General features: G+C 37.7%; 1 protein-coding gene across 2 annotated transcripts in view; it reads right to left on the reverse strand.

The window, feature by feature from the left end:
- Positions 1-16,654, reverse strand: part of rbm20 (RNA binding motif protein 20) — a 68,097-nt gene that overhangs the window by 12,123 nt on the left and 39,320 nt on the right. For both annotated transcript variants that reach the window (XM_077226887.1, XM_077226888.1), the window contains exons 2-10: positions 15,629-16,643; positions 14,723-14,784; positions 14,229-14,326; positions 13,160-13,245; positions 6,169-6,312; positions 4,295-4,426; positions 4,139-4,218; positions 2,443-3,064; positions 1,608-1,688 (exon numbers count right to left, since the gene is read on the reverse strand). In XM_077226887.1, coding sequence (XP_077083002.1) covers positions 1,608-1,688; positions 2,443-3,064; positions 4,139-4,218; positions 4,295-4,426; positions 6,169-6,312; positions 13,160-13,245; positions 14,229-14,326; positions 14,723-14,784; positions 15,629-16,643 — 2,320 coding nt within the window. The remainder of the gene's footprint in view (positions 1-1,607; positions 1,689-2,442; positions 3,065-4,138; positions 4,219-4,294; positions 4,427-6,168; positions 6,313-13,159; positions 13,246-14,228; positions 14,327-14,722; positions 14,785-15,628; positions 16,644-16,654) is intronic.

Below are 16,654 nucleotides of genomic sequence, written 5' to 3' on the forward strand. Positions count from 1 at the left end.
TTCAGGGGCAGGAGAGAGCTTGTGACTGAGGTCAGGGGCTGGAGCGGGCTCGTGACTCCAGGTTGTCACTCTCTGGAACAGACTCTGAACTTTGCTCAGGGGCTGGACATGCAGAGAGCCGTTTCTTCTTCCTCAGCCTCCTCTTTTGGGCTGGGATTAATGTAGAAATTGAACAGACTCTGGAATGGACTCACAAACTGCAGCGGGCTCTGGAACTGCTTTCTCTGGAGCTGGCTCTTGAACTTCACTCAAAAGAACAGGCTTGAGAATGGCTGGGGTCCTGTATTCTGTCTCGGATTGATGACTGTAGTGAAGCGCACAACGAAGGAATAAACATTGATAATTGAATATTGATTTACATTAGTCGGAAAGCCCATATGCCATGATAAATATAATAAACCGAATAACAGTAGTAGGTAAAATCACATTTTATACTAAAATAAATTTCCTTAAGTAGTGACTATGTTATGTTCATTTATTAGACTATACAAACAGACTATACAAGTCTATACAACATTTGTAATGACTATACAAACATTAAATGTATTTTACCATTAATGCATCTTGAAGTTGCATTCATGAACTTGGATGAACTTGATTTGGCAGACTTGAACAGGACAAATTATCCAGTATGTGTCTGTATTTAACCTTCACCCGGAGTTTACTTTAGATGAGGTCCACACTGGTTCCTGTCTCTTTCTCCATCCATGTAGTCATCATTAGCAGAAAAAAAAAACCTCTCTACGAATATGTTCAGGGCTTGACATGAACTTTTTTTGCTTAAAAGCCACTGTGGCTAGTGGTTTTCCAAAGTTACTACCCACACAGCAAAACATAGATATTTTTTTAAATTATCTCATAATTTGAGGTAATATTAGCAATATTAACAATAATATATTGTCACTTTGAGACCTGACATTATTTTTTGTGTTTTTGACTGTTTAAGCGCAATAAGCAGCGAAAATTAACTCAATTTTGTACTGAGAGGTGTGAGCACAAAATCTGCGAGAATGGGTAAAATAATGTGCAATACATGCAATCCCATACCGAAATTCAAGACCTGTAATGGCAACAATATAAATCTGGAGCAAATTAAACGACTGAGTGAGGAGAGGCAGGTTTGTGTGTAACTCGCTGTCGGAGAGATAAGAGACAAAGAAAGTGGAGCTGGTATCATGTATCTGCGGGAAATTAGTATTGGAAGCGTTTCAGATATTTCAGTATCAATATGTATCATAAAATCTATATTTTTGACAAAACTTTCGTCAAAAATGTTTATACTATATATAAAATTTAACACGCCAAGAAGGCTAGTAGGAGTGACTGCGTTACACGCCACTGCTGAAATACACCTGCATTTTGCAGGTTGGTGGGTGTTAATATCAAACCCTGTATATGTTGCTTGGTTACTTTCCTGCTCAAGCTAGATTTTGTGTTAATGCAAATCACAATTTCTTATTATATTTATTAATTTTGGCAATGTAGTTTCAGGGAAGAAAAAAAGCACAGGCATAATTGAAATGCGGCACACTGTTTACGTCTTGCAGGAAAGCTCCCAATTTCGGGACAGTTGGCCACCCTACAGATAAATGAATAAATGTGTTTACCTCACTGTCACACTTTGATGACTCTTGAGGTTTGCTGTTATGAGGAGACACTGATCTTTCCTTTGCTCTTTGTTCTTCCTTCTGTAATACATAAAAAAACAGTGTTATTCAAATATCGTCTTGAAGGGATGAATTTACATTCCACTCCTTTTAATATATAACGAAGAGTTTTCTTAAATCTGTTTCATCTGTTCTGGTATTAGTGTTTCAAGCAATGTCTAGTTGGTATCTGAGAGTTAAATGAGGCGGTGTTAATTCATTTAGGCTGGCTTCCACAGAATAAATATGCAATTGTTTTGTAATTTATTCATTTGATCTTCATGCAATCATGCAATCCTTATTTGTTCTTATTCATTTTTCCTTTGCTGTTCTCATGACAGCTGTACAAGACTTGTAAAGCCAACTGTGCCTAGGGTCATTAAGGTCAGTAACGCACCACATGTATCCACTAATACATACTTGCCATTAGGAACTCTTTAGGTTTTACAGGTCACTACATGTTAAAAATGTGACGATGAAACATTGGTAGAAGTCTATATCAGATCAAGTTTGTCCCAAATGTGGAGTTGAAATATTATTTTTTAATAAAGCAGTACATTTAAATATTTAAAATAGTTTTAAACTGTATATTTTAAAGAGTGTATAATATTAAAAAATAAATAATATTTTGAAATAAATAAGATGTATTATAAAATACATGATCTAAATGATTATATCTAGTATTCTTAACTCTAAAAGTGTATGATTTCAAATTTTGTGACTCAGTTTAAACATTATACGCAGTTGCATTACATTACAGTTGTTCTTAAAATTATGTGAAATGTGTAGGACATGCCTTATTTTGGGACTCTTTCTCCTCCTCCTCTCGTCTCCGGCTCAACCTCTTGCTGCGTCCTCGGTCTTCATCTATCCGGTTGGAGCCGGTGTCGTCCGTCACGTCTGACTCCGAGTGTCTCGGCCTGTGATAGTCTCCACAGTCCCGTCTCTTAGTTTTCCCTTCATGTCTGTGATGTTGTGGCCTGCTCAGTTTATCAGTCTTGTACAGTGAGTCTTTCTTGTTAAAGTCATCTGTGGAGTGGTAGGAGGAGAAGGAGGAACCCTGAGGACTTCCACGGGGGTACCAGTCCCTGCCCCGCTCGTCCCCGTACACCATACGGGGGCTGATCCGGTCCCCGGTTTTTAGGTAGGGTTTCCTGCGCTCAGACAGCCACCCATTGGCTCTCTCCTCTTCGTCGTTCCTCCAGTTGTCTCTCTCACGGGAGTCCTCGTCGCCTCGGGAATGGGACGTCCAGTCCCAAGAGGCCCTGCGCGGCCCCATGCCGTTGCTCCAGTCAGGCCGACAGGACGGCCCCAGGGGACTGTGTGCAGAACTACATGAAGTGAAGCTCGGACTGTGGGAGCGCGGACTCAGAGAACGACTGACTGGGCTGCGTGATCTTGCACGTTCTGGTAGGTACCTACACAAACCAGCAGCGGATTTGAGACAAAGATAAAAAACAATATTTTTTACAAAACATTTTTAAAAACATAAATGTTCTCTCTCACTTTCATTTTTTTGTCTTATATTAGGGTTACCAGACGCCCCTGTTTTACCGTGGACAGGACACCGAAACCTGGGACTGTCCCCGTTTTACAGCATGTTCAAAACAACACGCAAAGACACAGCAAAAAAAAGCCCAACCATCATAGCCGGCTGTTTACCGGAGCAGTCGTGTAGTGATTATTTTCACCAACAGGGGGAGCTGTAAGCTACATTCATTACTTGGTCGAACGCCGCTAATTTAGCCATGAAGAACTGAACCTGGTCGAGAGCAGAGCAAGGTTATTTATCTTTTTTTCTTCTTCTTTTTTCAGAGTTTGCATGGAAGTTAAAAAAAAAAACTTCATACAGAGATGACATATTTATGATATACAACTATGTATACAATATACAAATTGTATTAACAATATCAGTTCAATGTCATCAGAACACAAAGGAGCGTTATTATTTATCATCATTTGTCAAAAGAGACACACCAATATGAGTTTCGAGGTAGTTACATACTAGACATGACTATAGTAATATAATAATTCTAAAGTATACTATAAAACAGTCACGAGGGTCCGCAGGGGTCCTCTCTATGATGTCATTTCCTTTTTAATGTTCTTTTTCTGCACGACATGACTTGGATTTTGAGGACAAAGGTTTTTCAAATGCTAAGCAGTGAAACTGTTTTTTACTATAATAAAACAAACAGTAGAAGAAACAATAATAATAATAATAATAAGAGAAGATTGTCAAAATACTTTTCGAGAATTTCATTATTTTAATTAGAGTTTTTTCCTTTATTACGATACCAGGACAGTTGCACTTACCATGACACTTTTGACAAAATTTAAATTTGAATTTTTATTTTTTTATTTTTAAAGTCATGCTCTTAAAATCATGCTCTTAATATAAAATATGTATTCCCATCATTGTATACAAGTAATGTATTTTTGAATGAATGTATAGTTTCAAAACCAAAAGAGTCCCTATAAAACATCCTCACCTGTCAGTCTCCTGCATCTCATCTCGCTCTCTCTGGGAATTGATGTCATGGATGATTGAATCGACATCTTTACCTGGTTTCTGGATCAGAAAGCGAAACACTCTGAGTTGGGTTTGTTCAAGTCATGTGACGACGATGAGCCGAGACGACACGTACCTTCAGCTGCAGCTCCTTGTATCTCTTGGACATGCGGATCAGGAGTTTGTGTGCGTTGACTGTGGCCGGCTGCAGCTGGTAATACTGAACCATAGCCTGAGCCGCCTCCACGTACGCCATTTCAAGAAAAGCCTGACAGAAAGCATGCATGAAACATAAAATCTGTCAAATGGGATCCGAACAGATCTTTTAAGATATTATTTTTAATTGCGTAATAAATCTTTAAGACAGTTACAAGATCGATTCAACGCCAGGCATTTCAGGCACATGTCAAACTTGGCACTGAACCCAGAATGTGATCCAGTCGGTACTAACAGCACCAATCAAAAAGTCAATCAAATGTTATTAACGAATCGTGGTGATGGAGACATCATCAGTGTCAGGGTTTAATGAAGTATATAAAGTGCTTGCCTAAATCTATTTCTGCAGTACTCCTCCAGCCTGGCACTATTTACAACGAACTGTACGATAAATCAACTCAGGACACTGCTTTCTTAGTTTCAAATAAGGTAAAACAGTTATTTAACTGAATAATGCAGCTTGTAAAAATTTTAAGTAATCATGAAATAAAAACTTAAACTTTGAATTTTTTTATGGGATATATTGACGTGCATCTTTAATAAAACACAATCTTTAATAAAAATATCTTATTCTCCCTCTTGCAGCTCATCTCTTTTCTTCTCTGATGATGCGTTTACTGGCGTGAGGGCGGGGCAAACTGTCACTCACATGAGATCCACCAATAGCAAACCACAACCAACCAATCAATTCCACATTGACAAAATCAAGTCCCGCCCTACATTTGTTCTTGTTCGAGAAGCAGTTTCACTCACTAAAGTATGGAAGCTTGTTCCCGCCACTGAATTAAAAAAAGGTAATTGCGACTTTATATCTCACAATTCTGACTTATTCTAGCAATTGCGAGTTTACATCTCACAATTCCTTTTTTCTCAGAAATGCGTGATATGAACTTGCAATTGTGAGTTTTTAAGTCAGAATTACGAGTTATAAAGTGAAAGTGAAAGTGACACGTGATGGCCAAGTATGGTAACCCATACTTGGAATTTGACCTCTGCATTTAACCCATCCAAGTAAGTGCACACACATTAGGAGCAGAGTAGTGAGTAGTGAACACACACACACACTGCAAACGTGGATACACACACCCGGAGCAGCGGGCAGCCTTGAGTGGCGCCCGGGGAGCGATTGGGGGTTAGCTTGCTCAAGGACACCTCAGTCATATTCCTGCCGGTACTGGAATCGAACCAGCAACCTTTGGGTCACCAGTCCAACTCTGTTACCATTAGGCCATGACTGCCCCACCACAATTGCAAGACACAAACTCGCAATTCTGACTTTTTTCTCACAATTGCTTGTTTATCTTTTTATCACTTTATAACTCACAAAATTGCATGTTATAAAGTCAGAATTATAATATATATATATAGTCGCAATTTTTATAGAGATATAAACTCAAAATTCTGAGAAAAAAAAATTCCCCTCAGAATTTGACTTTATATCTCGCAATTCTGACTTTATAACTGACAATTGCGCGTTTATATCACGCAATTCAGAGAGAAAAGGCAAGAATTGTGAGAGAAAAAAAAAATCACAAACAACATTCCTGTCCGTCCATAAATATAATCCAAACCATATCCCTACCTCTAAAACTAACCTACACATAACTTATCCCTTCTGCAGAAAAGTAGCCTAGTCAAGGCTTGTAAACCTAAACTTGGCATAAACTGTAAACTTGTCCATCAAATCTGATTGGTTGATTGGAATGTTGTTCCAGGAACTACAAAGACGTTGATGCAGGAACATGTTGTACTTGGTGAAATCAGGTTCTGCCCAACTCGAAGGCTGAAGTATACCTGATGCGTGGAGCGCATGAGGATGTAGTTGGTCACTTTGCCGAAGGGCAGACCCAAGTTGATGACATCATTCTCCGTGCAGCTGCCCTCTGGGAGATTACAGATGTGGACCACACGCCCGGGACACGCCTTACGCTGAAGAAACTGAGAGAGGACGGGACACAATTAAACATACAGTCCTTAGATTATACGCACTTTTTCATCTGATCAACAATGGTGGGAAATGTTTAAGAGCATTTGAATACATCAATTAAATATATGTGAACATATTTGTGGCTGGTTAATGTGTGATCTTTTTCTACCTGAAACAGTGTGTTTAAAACCCACCTGGCCCCTGCTGTGCTCACTAATGCCCCGTACTGGTGCTGTAATACTGGTGGAGCAGCTGAGGGTCTGCATGTACATTAACATACTACTCCATCAGGACGTGATTTATCATTTAAAAGCATAAGCGCACTGAAAACTTAAACCTGATCAGAAAACGAGAGATATCAATGTGGGATATCATAAATGTCTCCCAAAAATTAAGCCATGTTTCAATTTATTTTATGAAATGAAATAAATAAATAAATAAATGTAGCTAATTCATATTATAAAATACCAAAAATCTGTAATTAATTTAAAAAATAATAAAAATTTGTTAAAAAAATTAGAAATTTGGATAATCTATATTACATTTATTCCATATATTAAAAACTAAAGAAAGTCTCTCTAATGTAAAAAAGAAGAAGAAAATGCACAAAATTAAACCTAGTACAAAAAAACACAATATAAAGACTCTAAAAATTATCTAAAAAAGATAATAGAAATTTTATTATAAATCTATATTATTATACCATAATTTAAAGATTCTAGAAGGGATCTAAAATGTATTAAACAAAAATAATAAAAAAAATTGGGGTTGGTTTGATTTTTTTAAATGTTTTTATTATTATTATGATTTAAAAAACAGTTTTCTATTTGAATATATTTTAAAATGTAATTATTCCTTTGATCAAAGCTGAATTTTCAGCATCATTACTCCAGTCTTCAGTGTCACATGATCCTTCAGAAATCAGTATAATATGATTTGATGCTCAAGAGACATTTATTATTATTATCAATGTTGAAAACAGTTTGCTGCTTAATATTTTTTTCTGAAAAATATGTAAAATACTGATGCCAAAATTTGACAGCTAAGTAGCATATACCACAATCTAAAATAAAAATGTACATAAATAATTCTATATTATGCTCGTCACATTCTACAAACAATAACATTTAAAAAATTCCATTTTCACATTCTCTTTTTATACCTGTAGCACATCTAAATACTCAAAAAATGTCTAAAAAGAATTAAGTTAAACTTATGTCTTATATTATTATCATTGTTTAAATTTTGTCTCAGTAATATAAGCTACAGTGAGGTGTGATGTGTACAGGGTGTTTGATTGACAGCAGCAAGTGTGAGGGGCGCTCAGTCCACATCAGCGCAGGGTCAGAGAACAGGGTCAGTGTTTACACTGCGATTTACACACCGTACGAACAGAATTATAGAGAAAGGACCACAGAGATCTGCAGAGTGCGTGAGAAACGATTAATGATCATGACTGCTGACTGTGAGAATCAAAGTAGTGAAACTTGTAAAGTTCCTTTAAACGATTCAACCATCATACTCAGACCGGATCTCAAAGTAGAGTCAAAAAGGCCTTAAAAATCAATGATAATCTGGACACGGTTGATTTCTGGGTTTATCTGCGGCCGCCGACTGTAACAGTTTGAGCAGAGCTTGTGATCTTTCTATGAATGGCATCCTGTCAGACTTTCCCTTCGCCCAAATGTGCCAAAAAGGTCACATTAGTTCTACCTTCATAAACACATAACAAAATAGATCCCCAAACAGGCTGTTTATGCCTCTGCTGTATGCTAGTAAAATGCATTGACAGCATTGTTTTGGAGTTCATTCAGCTTGTTGTGAGCAGTCAAAGCTCGAGGTTCTGGCAATGATCAAGGTGATTATGTTGAAACACTGGGTAAAGCATAACTGGCATAGCAGTGAAGCCCTGAGGGGCTGTGGCTGCTGCTGATTGGCTGGCAACGACTGCCCTCAAAAGATTTTTGGTCTACCAAAGCAAGTGAAATTCAAAGTATAAGATGTGCTTGTTTGCAGAGATGGACAGAATCTCGTCATTAGAGAGAGATGCGAAAAAGAAGAACTTCTTCCCTTAAACACCTCCTCCTATGTGTCATTGGTTGGCCAAACAGATAGCTCCGCCCCAAAGTCACGCCATTGGTCGAGTCAGTGTTGCCAAGTTGGGCTGGTCGGGATTCTCAAACAAATCCAGCAATGTTTTGAACGCATCGCAGTAGAAACAGTGGCTACAATGCCACATTTTAACATAAAATCAACCTACTAATGGCGTAAAGTTGTCTCTGCATATTAAGTTCCAGCTTTATTTTAGTATCGAAATATTATATAAGTATTTTTAATCATTTTATTTTTATATTTTCCATTTTTATTTCAAGTTTAGTTAAAGTTTTAGTATTTTGCCGTTTCATTTCAGTTTTAGTTTTGGTTATTTTAGTAAATCAAGTTAAATTAAATGAAAACAAGAAATGCTACCTTGACAACTAGCTGAAATAAAATAACGTTTATTTTGATTTCAAGTAACAAAAATGCTTTGGTAACACTTTACAATAAGTTACCATTAGTAACAATGAGCAAAACATTTGTTTCAGTATTTAATAATCTTTGTTTACGTAGGAAATACAAATATAACTGTTGTTAGTTCATGCTAGCTCAGATTCATTAATATAAACAGATACAAATTTTATCCAAATATTAAAATTGGTATCAACTAAGTTTAATAAATGCTTTTAAGAATTATTAATATTTGCTGTTTTAACATTGTTAATAAATGTAACCTTATTGTAAAGTTTTTTTTTTATAGTTTTTTGTTAATTACTGTTAACTACTGTGTAATCACCCTGTTAAATTGTGATAAAGCATTTTAACTCCACAAAAAGTTACTCTTCAGCTTTGAAAATATTTTCCAGCACAAAAGCTGCAATGGATGAGTGAATTTCGAATGAGCAAAAATGTCAAGCAAGTCTTATGGAGTATCTTAACCCTAAAACTCATACATCGGGTCTTTAGTGACCCGGGACGTCATTTACCCTCCTGCTCGTTCATTTTTTAAAGTTACACATCAACCTTCTTAGTATTTCTCAATCAATTCATTATTAACAACATAACGAGAATTTTTTTAAAAAAGAATTTCTGTTTTAATAAAAAAAAATTATGTAAAAGTATAGGGTCACTTGCGACCCAAAATATGAAATAGTGTAAGTATTTGTTCACTTTAATTCCTCAAGGTGGCAGTGTCTGATACACAATGATGAAGTGGCGTTTCACTCATAGTAACCGCAGGCAGAAAACAAAAGAATAGGAAGAATCATCAGCAAAACTTGAAGCGGCTCAGAGATTTACAGAACTGAACGCAATTAAATATTAGTGTCACTGTCACTTGATGGTGGATCTGGTGAAGAAGCTGTCAGCGATCAAAATATTGATTTTGAAGATGTTGAAAATGATAGTTTTGAGAATATGTTTGAGATTGTGAATATGAGCCAGATGCTGAATGTGCTGGGAAATTAGCTCTGATGAGGACAGTGATGATGGTATAAAACCCGAATATGTAATAATGATTGGCGAAAGATTCATGCATTTAAGGGTTAAAGTCACTTATGCAAATAAAGACAATAGAAATTAATTATAAACTATATAACCATTAATTAAATGTGTTATGTATTGCAAAAAAAAACAAAAAACACTGGCATATTTCTAACAAAGAGAGAAACAGGATTAATGTTGCAATATGTAACATTTATGATGTGTTCAGTGTTACCAGTAAATGACAATGAAGTAAAAATATTTTTCAGCTGTTGTCATCGCAATGGTTTGAAAACAAACAAAAACGTATTGGTAATCTGGTTACATCTTTTTAAGTAACTGTAACAGATTGCAGTGGAATACGTAGTGCTGTAATACGAATGTCAACTGAGACATGATGCGATTTGTCATGAACACATCATAAATTAGGAGAACGAAAGACAATCTCTTTGGAGATCCAGTGATGACCGGCACCATATCATGCTACAAATGCATTCACATCTGTTTGCTTATCTAGTGAGGGTTTAAACTGCTTTACACAAGCCCTGAAACAGGTTCATCTGAAACCTATAGCATGCACTTTCTGAATTTCATAGATCTCCTGGCATTCCTCCCGACAGGAAGCCTTTATCCCCAAGGATCAGGTTACGATTCTGTGGGCTGAAATTGAATTCCCAGCCTCAGAGCCTCCAAAGAATCCTGGAACAGCACACGCATCTTGATCACTTGGACTGACGGTTTGATCTGTCGATGCCGAAAGTAAAAACACCCTTTCTTTGTTGACTGATTTTTTAAACTGAAAAGAGTTTTTGCATCCTAAGCTAAAAAAACTAAACGAGTTATTAAAGCGCCGCCAACGTACAGCTGCAATATAACAGGTGGGTTTTATAGGAGCTAACATTAGCCCGTGCCTACACTTCTCCAGTGGACTAAATCATAAATAACTTGGCTAAAAAGACTACCATAAAGCATCTTTGTGCAAATCTCTGAATCCACAAACTGGCAACTGCGTAAAATACCATCCTGCACAGGACATGGTTTCAATTATAGGTGGTTTGACGTCTGCGCAAGGTCAGAGCATCTAATCCAAAACAATGCTTCACACCGTCCATATGTGAGGATCCATCAGTCGCACTCGGGACACGCAAACAGCCGCCTGTCCGAGCGCTACTCGCATTACTACACTACATGCAAACAAAGAGTGAGCATGAGAGAAGAAATGAAAAATAGACTGTCAGAAGATAAATCGATGACAAGAGTAATGTAGAAGAAATGTATCATAACAATGAATGAAATATAATAAAATAAAATAAAATAAAATATAATATAATATAATATAATATAATATAATATAATATAATAAGTAATAATCCATTATAATATGTACCTATCATGGATACAATACTGTTCAAAAGTTTGGGGTCAGTAAGATTTAAAAAAAAAAAATTAATACTTTTATTCAGCAAGCTTGCCTTAAATTGATCAAAAGTTCCAGTAAATACTTTCAAATTGATACAAAAGTTTTCCATTTCAAATAAATGCTGTTCTTTTGAACTTCCTATTTATCAAAGAAACCTAAAAAAAATGTATCACGGTTTCCACAAAAATATGAAGCATCACTGTTTTCAACAGTGATAATAAATGCAAATATTATCACATCATATTAGAATGATTTCTGAAGGATCATGTGACACTGAAGACTGGAGTAATGATGCTGAAATTTCAGCTTTGACATCACTGGAATAAATTACACTTGAAAATATATTCAAACAGAAAACAGTAATACATAGTAATAATATTTCACAATTTTCCTGTTTTTGCTGTATTTTTGGTCAAATAAATGCAGCCTTGGTGAGACTTATTTCAAAAACAGACACATTAAACTCATGGTAAATTAATAGGGGTGTTATAATGCATTGCACTTAGTCCAAAACACTTAATCAAGGAATGATTCACATGTATTAAAAATAATGTTTCGATGATAACGTAAACTTTGATAATAAGGCGCTTTTGTCATCTGCAAATGCTGTAACACTGTTTCTCTCTTCGTAACTTGCTTTCTTTTTTCTGTTTATCTCTGTCTCTTCTCAGTCCTTGACCTCAAAATGGCCCAGATTTGGTTTACTACACTGAACTCACATATACAAGTAACTATTATTCTTGTTTTTGTGTTTTTTTTTAGTGAGACATAATATTAAAATGAATGAGTCAGAATTTAATTCTAAAGTTGTAAGATTATATATTAAAAAGGTACTGTTAATTTGTAACATTCGCTAATTACAACCAAATACAGTGCCAGCGACTACAGTCGTTTAAACTACATGTTTAAGATTCAAATCAGTAATCTACTAAAAGTAGTTTTTCACGACTACTAAAAATCAGGTTTTTTTGCTAGAAAGCCGATAAAAAAAATGTTTTGTCTTTTAAGTGGTGAGACGTTCTTCCATTGAGCGACCAAAATACAAGTCACAAAAAAAATTGTGGTTCCAGTGGTATTTTACTGAGATACTGTTTGTTGCTACAATTGACAGAACATTTTTTTTTTTTTACATATATGCACAGAATTTTTTTTTAGCAATAATATATAATAGTGTTTAAGAAACATAGTTAAACTGTGCTTTGTATTATGGGTGGTAGATTTTTTTCACATCACTCAGCACTGGCAGGTCTGGCAAAAAGTTAATTTTGGAGGCTGATCCCACAGCTAAATAAAGTCCCCGCACAACAAAAACAAGTGTTCAGTTTTTACCCTGAACCAGATCAGTCTAGCCTGGTGCATTCCCACCTAATTACAACAGCATGATAGCATAACAACTGCTGACCCTGTTCATTTAACTGAAAAATACTGTTGAGTTTGAAAGTTTGCAGAGCTGTATATATTCACAACTGAAACAATCCCCCATCAGTGCTACTGAACCACACTTATACATGAAGCCCTTTCCTAGTAAGCAATGACTGAGCTGTACAATACTGATCACATGCACCTGTTCTCAAAGAGCTCTAGCTGTGAAGATGGCTCAGTTGTCCTTTGAATAATAACCGTTAGACTGTGATAATAAGCACTAAGTAATCTGTCAGTCATTGAAATACTGTGACCAAAATATAGCATGCTCTGTATCTCAACACTCATGGCTTCTATACAAACCCTGTGAGCTAAAAGAACAATGCTATGAGATAAGCCAACAAACACTCAAAATTAAAGACCTCATCAAAAAAAAGCTGGGTGAATTTTTCAGGATTACAAATCCACACCAGTCAAACGCCAAATGATTTTTAATTTTTAACAAAATATTTATTCCTTAATCCATGTCTTTTTAATGGTCTTTCCCCATTACTAACCTTTGCCCCTGAAGTAAATCCCGGCCCTGAGAGAGGAAATGACATGGCTGTGGCAGGCACATATGAAGCACTTCCCGTTGAAACATCTGTAGAAAACAGGACAGATATCCAAATATTAATTATAAATAATACATTTTGAGGAATGCATCTATTTTTAACAACCATGTTGCAAATTGTTCACATCACCTTACTTGAGGACCCGCTAAAAAGTAAGACCCCATAAAATAGTTTTTGACTAAAGCATTTTTGTACGTGTGTTGATGTATTTACTATTGAAAGAGGAAATTAGGGCAGGGAATATTTTAGTTTATCTAGGGCTTGTAGTTTTTAGCCAATAGCCTTTAGTTTACATACCAGCCTACAAAACCAAATAAAAGCCACTTCATTTGCAACCAAATCATTTTTGGAAAAGGATGTGAAGTAAAAAATATGACATTGAATCAAATAAAAGAGCGTTATCATAACCGAAGACACAGATTAACCACCGCTGCGTCCAAAATCGATTACTTCCCTATAGTATGCGATAAACAGTACGCCAACATAGTAGTATGTCCGAATACGTAGTATTGGAAAAACAGCATGTAAAAGTCCCCGGATGATCTACTACTTCCGGCGAGATTCAGGTTGTGAGCATTCGATGGTCACTTTACTATCCCATAAAGCCACGGGAGAGGATCAATGGAAGTGAAGCTACGAAACTGAAGCTGGTAGGTCACATGACAGTAACAAGCACATGTTTTGCTTCTTGCTAATGCCAGCCAATGTCTAGACGATCAACATATTGGACAAAACTGTGATTACACCCCTTGAATACAAGATGATTCATCAATATTTTTATAAAAAAAGATCAGTGAATAGTTTTTTTTTTCCAGTTGTTTCTGACAAAAACAAAAATTGTGGTGTTAAAACACGTCTCTCATGTGTGTGCCAGACTGTAGACACTCCACTCGCCCGCAACTGAAGTGACAGCCCTAAAAATAGAGTCTTCTCTAAAATCACGTCCCAGAGTTTTCTGTCTCCTGAATTTTCAGCACTTACATTGAGGGACAAATTAGGAGATTTGACTTACCTTGACTGGCAGCTGATGTGTATGCCATAGTGTTACTCAATGCCATGTTGAGACATCCTTCAGACGACACTGGAAAGTGCACTGCTCCGAGCGACGGGCTGCGAGAGGGACAGCACTGCATTTAGATCCTAAATCCCAGTGCATCTGGTCTGACTATATCTTATGACACCGCTCAAATCCAAGTCATAACACTCTCTATATGGTAGAGGACTCGTTATAAAAGAACTCTGTGTTTAATACAGAGATTGGTTGTACTCATAAAATGCTTAACAAGAGTATCACAGGCGATATGACCTGTAGGTAATATGGATCAAAATAGACCACATACAAACAAGCCCTTTAAAAATATCTTGCCTCTACACCAAGTTAGCAACGATTAGCCGGCCGTGCATCAGAGTTGGTGGTTTATCAACATAATAGACACTTAAAACAGCACTGTAATCAATTGATGAAGGTTGTAACATGGTACAAAGTGTATTTTCTTCAGTACTCACCTTTCAGTGTAAAGCGAACAGTTCTGCAGGTGTAACTTTCCTTTCACATGCTGGTCCCAGTCCTGAAAACAGCACACACACACACACACACAAATACACACACAAACACGATACGCCTGTCAGATAGACTTCAGTACGATCCTTCTCTATGAGAGAGAAAGATTTCCCTGGCGTTGCCACAACCTGGGCCAATTAGAGAGCTAGTAGTTCCCCGCAGAGAAAGGGCGAGCAAGAGTTGAGAACGAATGCGATTACGACAAACTCCTGCGGAACAACTGCGTCCTCCCCCCCTTCTAAACCTGCCTCCACTCGACACATGCCAGCTGCCACAAAAGCATTTACACCCTAGTGTAACAAATGAGCCCATTTTAGCCAAGTATCACGAAAACCCTCTCAGTTCTGCAGAAATAGCTGGGGGAAACAGTTGCTGGACTCGAGACCAACTGGATCTCTATTCTGGATACTGGATGCTGAATTCTGCAGCTGAGACATCTGGATAGACTTATGTAGATACGGTACGGAGTTCATAAGCACAATTCAAAGCCTAGCATTAATTCGGCACATGTAGCAAATTCTTGTGAGATGTGTCTTACAAATATTTGATTCCGTTTACACCTAGTATAAAGAATTGATCGATACATCCGATCACAAGTATTCCGAATTAAACAGGGTCCAGCAAGTACAAAACAGTTTATAATCCAATCTCGGTTGATCCGATTTCTAGTGGAGAGAGCTGAATACAGGTGTAAATTAAATTCTAAATGGTTTCTTATCCAACCAACATTCAGAGTAGTCATGAACAAATGTGACCAGATTTCATTTGAAGTGCAAATGCTAATCCATTTTTGAAGTTGGTGTGAATAGTCCATTTACTTTGATCTCAACCAACAAGTCAGATCTACTCACCTTCAAGTTGTAAACCTTCTTTTCACAAATGGTGCACTGATGGGGTAGGTGTGAAGGTGTCGTCCCATGATAGTCATTGAACTGGTGGGGTTGTAACGACAAGGTCACCCCTTCTTCCCCCTGGGAAACTTGTGGCTGCTGTTGAAATCCCCCTTGCTGCCCGATGGGTGGGCCAGTCCCTGGACCACATGTAGAGTTAAACTTAGGATCTGCTGTGGGCTCCTCAGGGTTATACAACTCTGCCCTCTGACCCACAAACCCTGGTCCGGGTGGTACCCAACCACCAGGACCTGGTCCTGTACCCATATCCATCTTCCCAAAGTTGATCTGACCTTTCCATTGCTCCTTAGTGGCTGGTGAAGAAACAGATCCCAAATTCGGATTGTTGCTTCCTCCGATGAAACAAGTTTGTTGTATTGGGGTTTCTGAGGAGTAGACATCTCTCTGAAAATTGCTGTGGACATTGTTTCTGGGTTGTGTAGAGGGTCCACCATACTGCCCTCCATCACATGGTTTACTAGAGACCACTGAAGTACCTCCCAGATATCCAAATGGCAAGCGACGGTCCGTGTCCGTCGAATATGTTCCAGCCTTTTTGCCGAAATCATTGTGCTGACTAGCGTTCTGGTTGGACACTCCACTGTAGGCAGTGGGCCTGATCCCAGTGGAATTTGGGTTAAAGCCACCCCCAACCAGTTGACCTAGGGCAGCATTTGGGGGAGGGAACGCTATGGGTGGAGGCGGAAAGGCTCTGCCGTGGGCCTGGGCCATACTTGAACCCCGAAGATGGTTGAAGAGAGGCTGGGACATGGCCACATTGGAAAGGACCTGATTCAGGACAGTGGCTGCGGCAGCAGTATTAGTGGTCTGGGCAAGTTTGAGGCGGTGAAGGGTGAGCTGGGCCTGAAGCTGAGCCAGCTGAATACCTGCAGGACTCAGCAGCAGGTTCTGACCCACTCCACCAAGAGCTCCTCCCAGAGGAGCAGACTTATTATCAAGCTTTTCTCCTGAGGTACTGTGGAGACA

This window comes from Siphateles boraxobius, unplaced genomic scaffold, assembly GCF_051911475.1.
Source record: "Siphateles boraxobius isolate OS27281-9 unplaced genomic scaffold, OSU_SipBor_1 13, whole genome shotgun sequence".
NCBI lineage: Eukaryota > Metazoa > Chordata > Actinopteri > Cypriniformes > Leuciscidae > Siphateles > Siphateles boraxobius.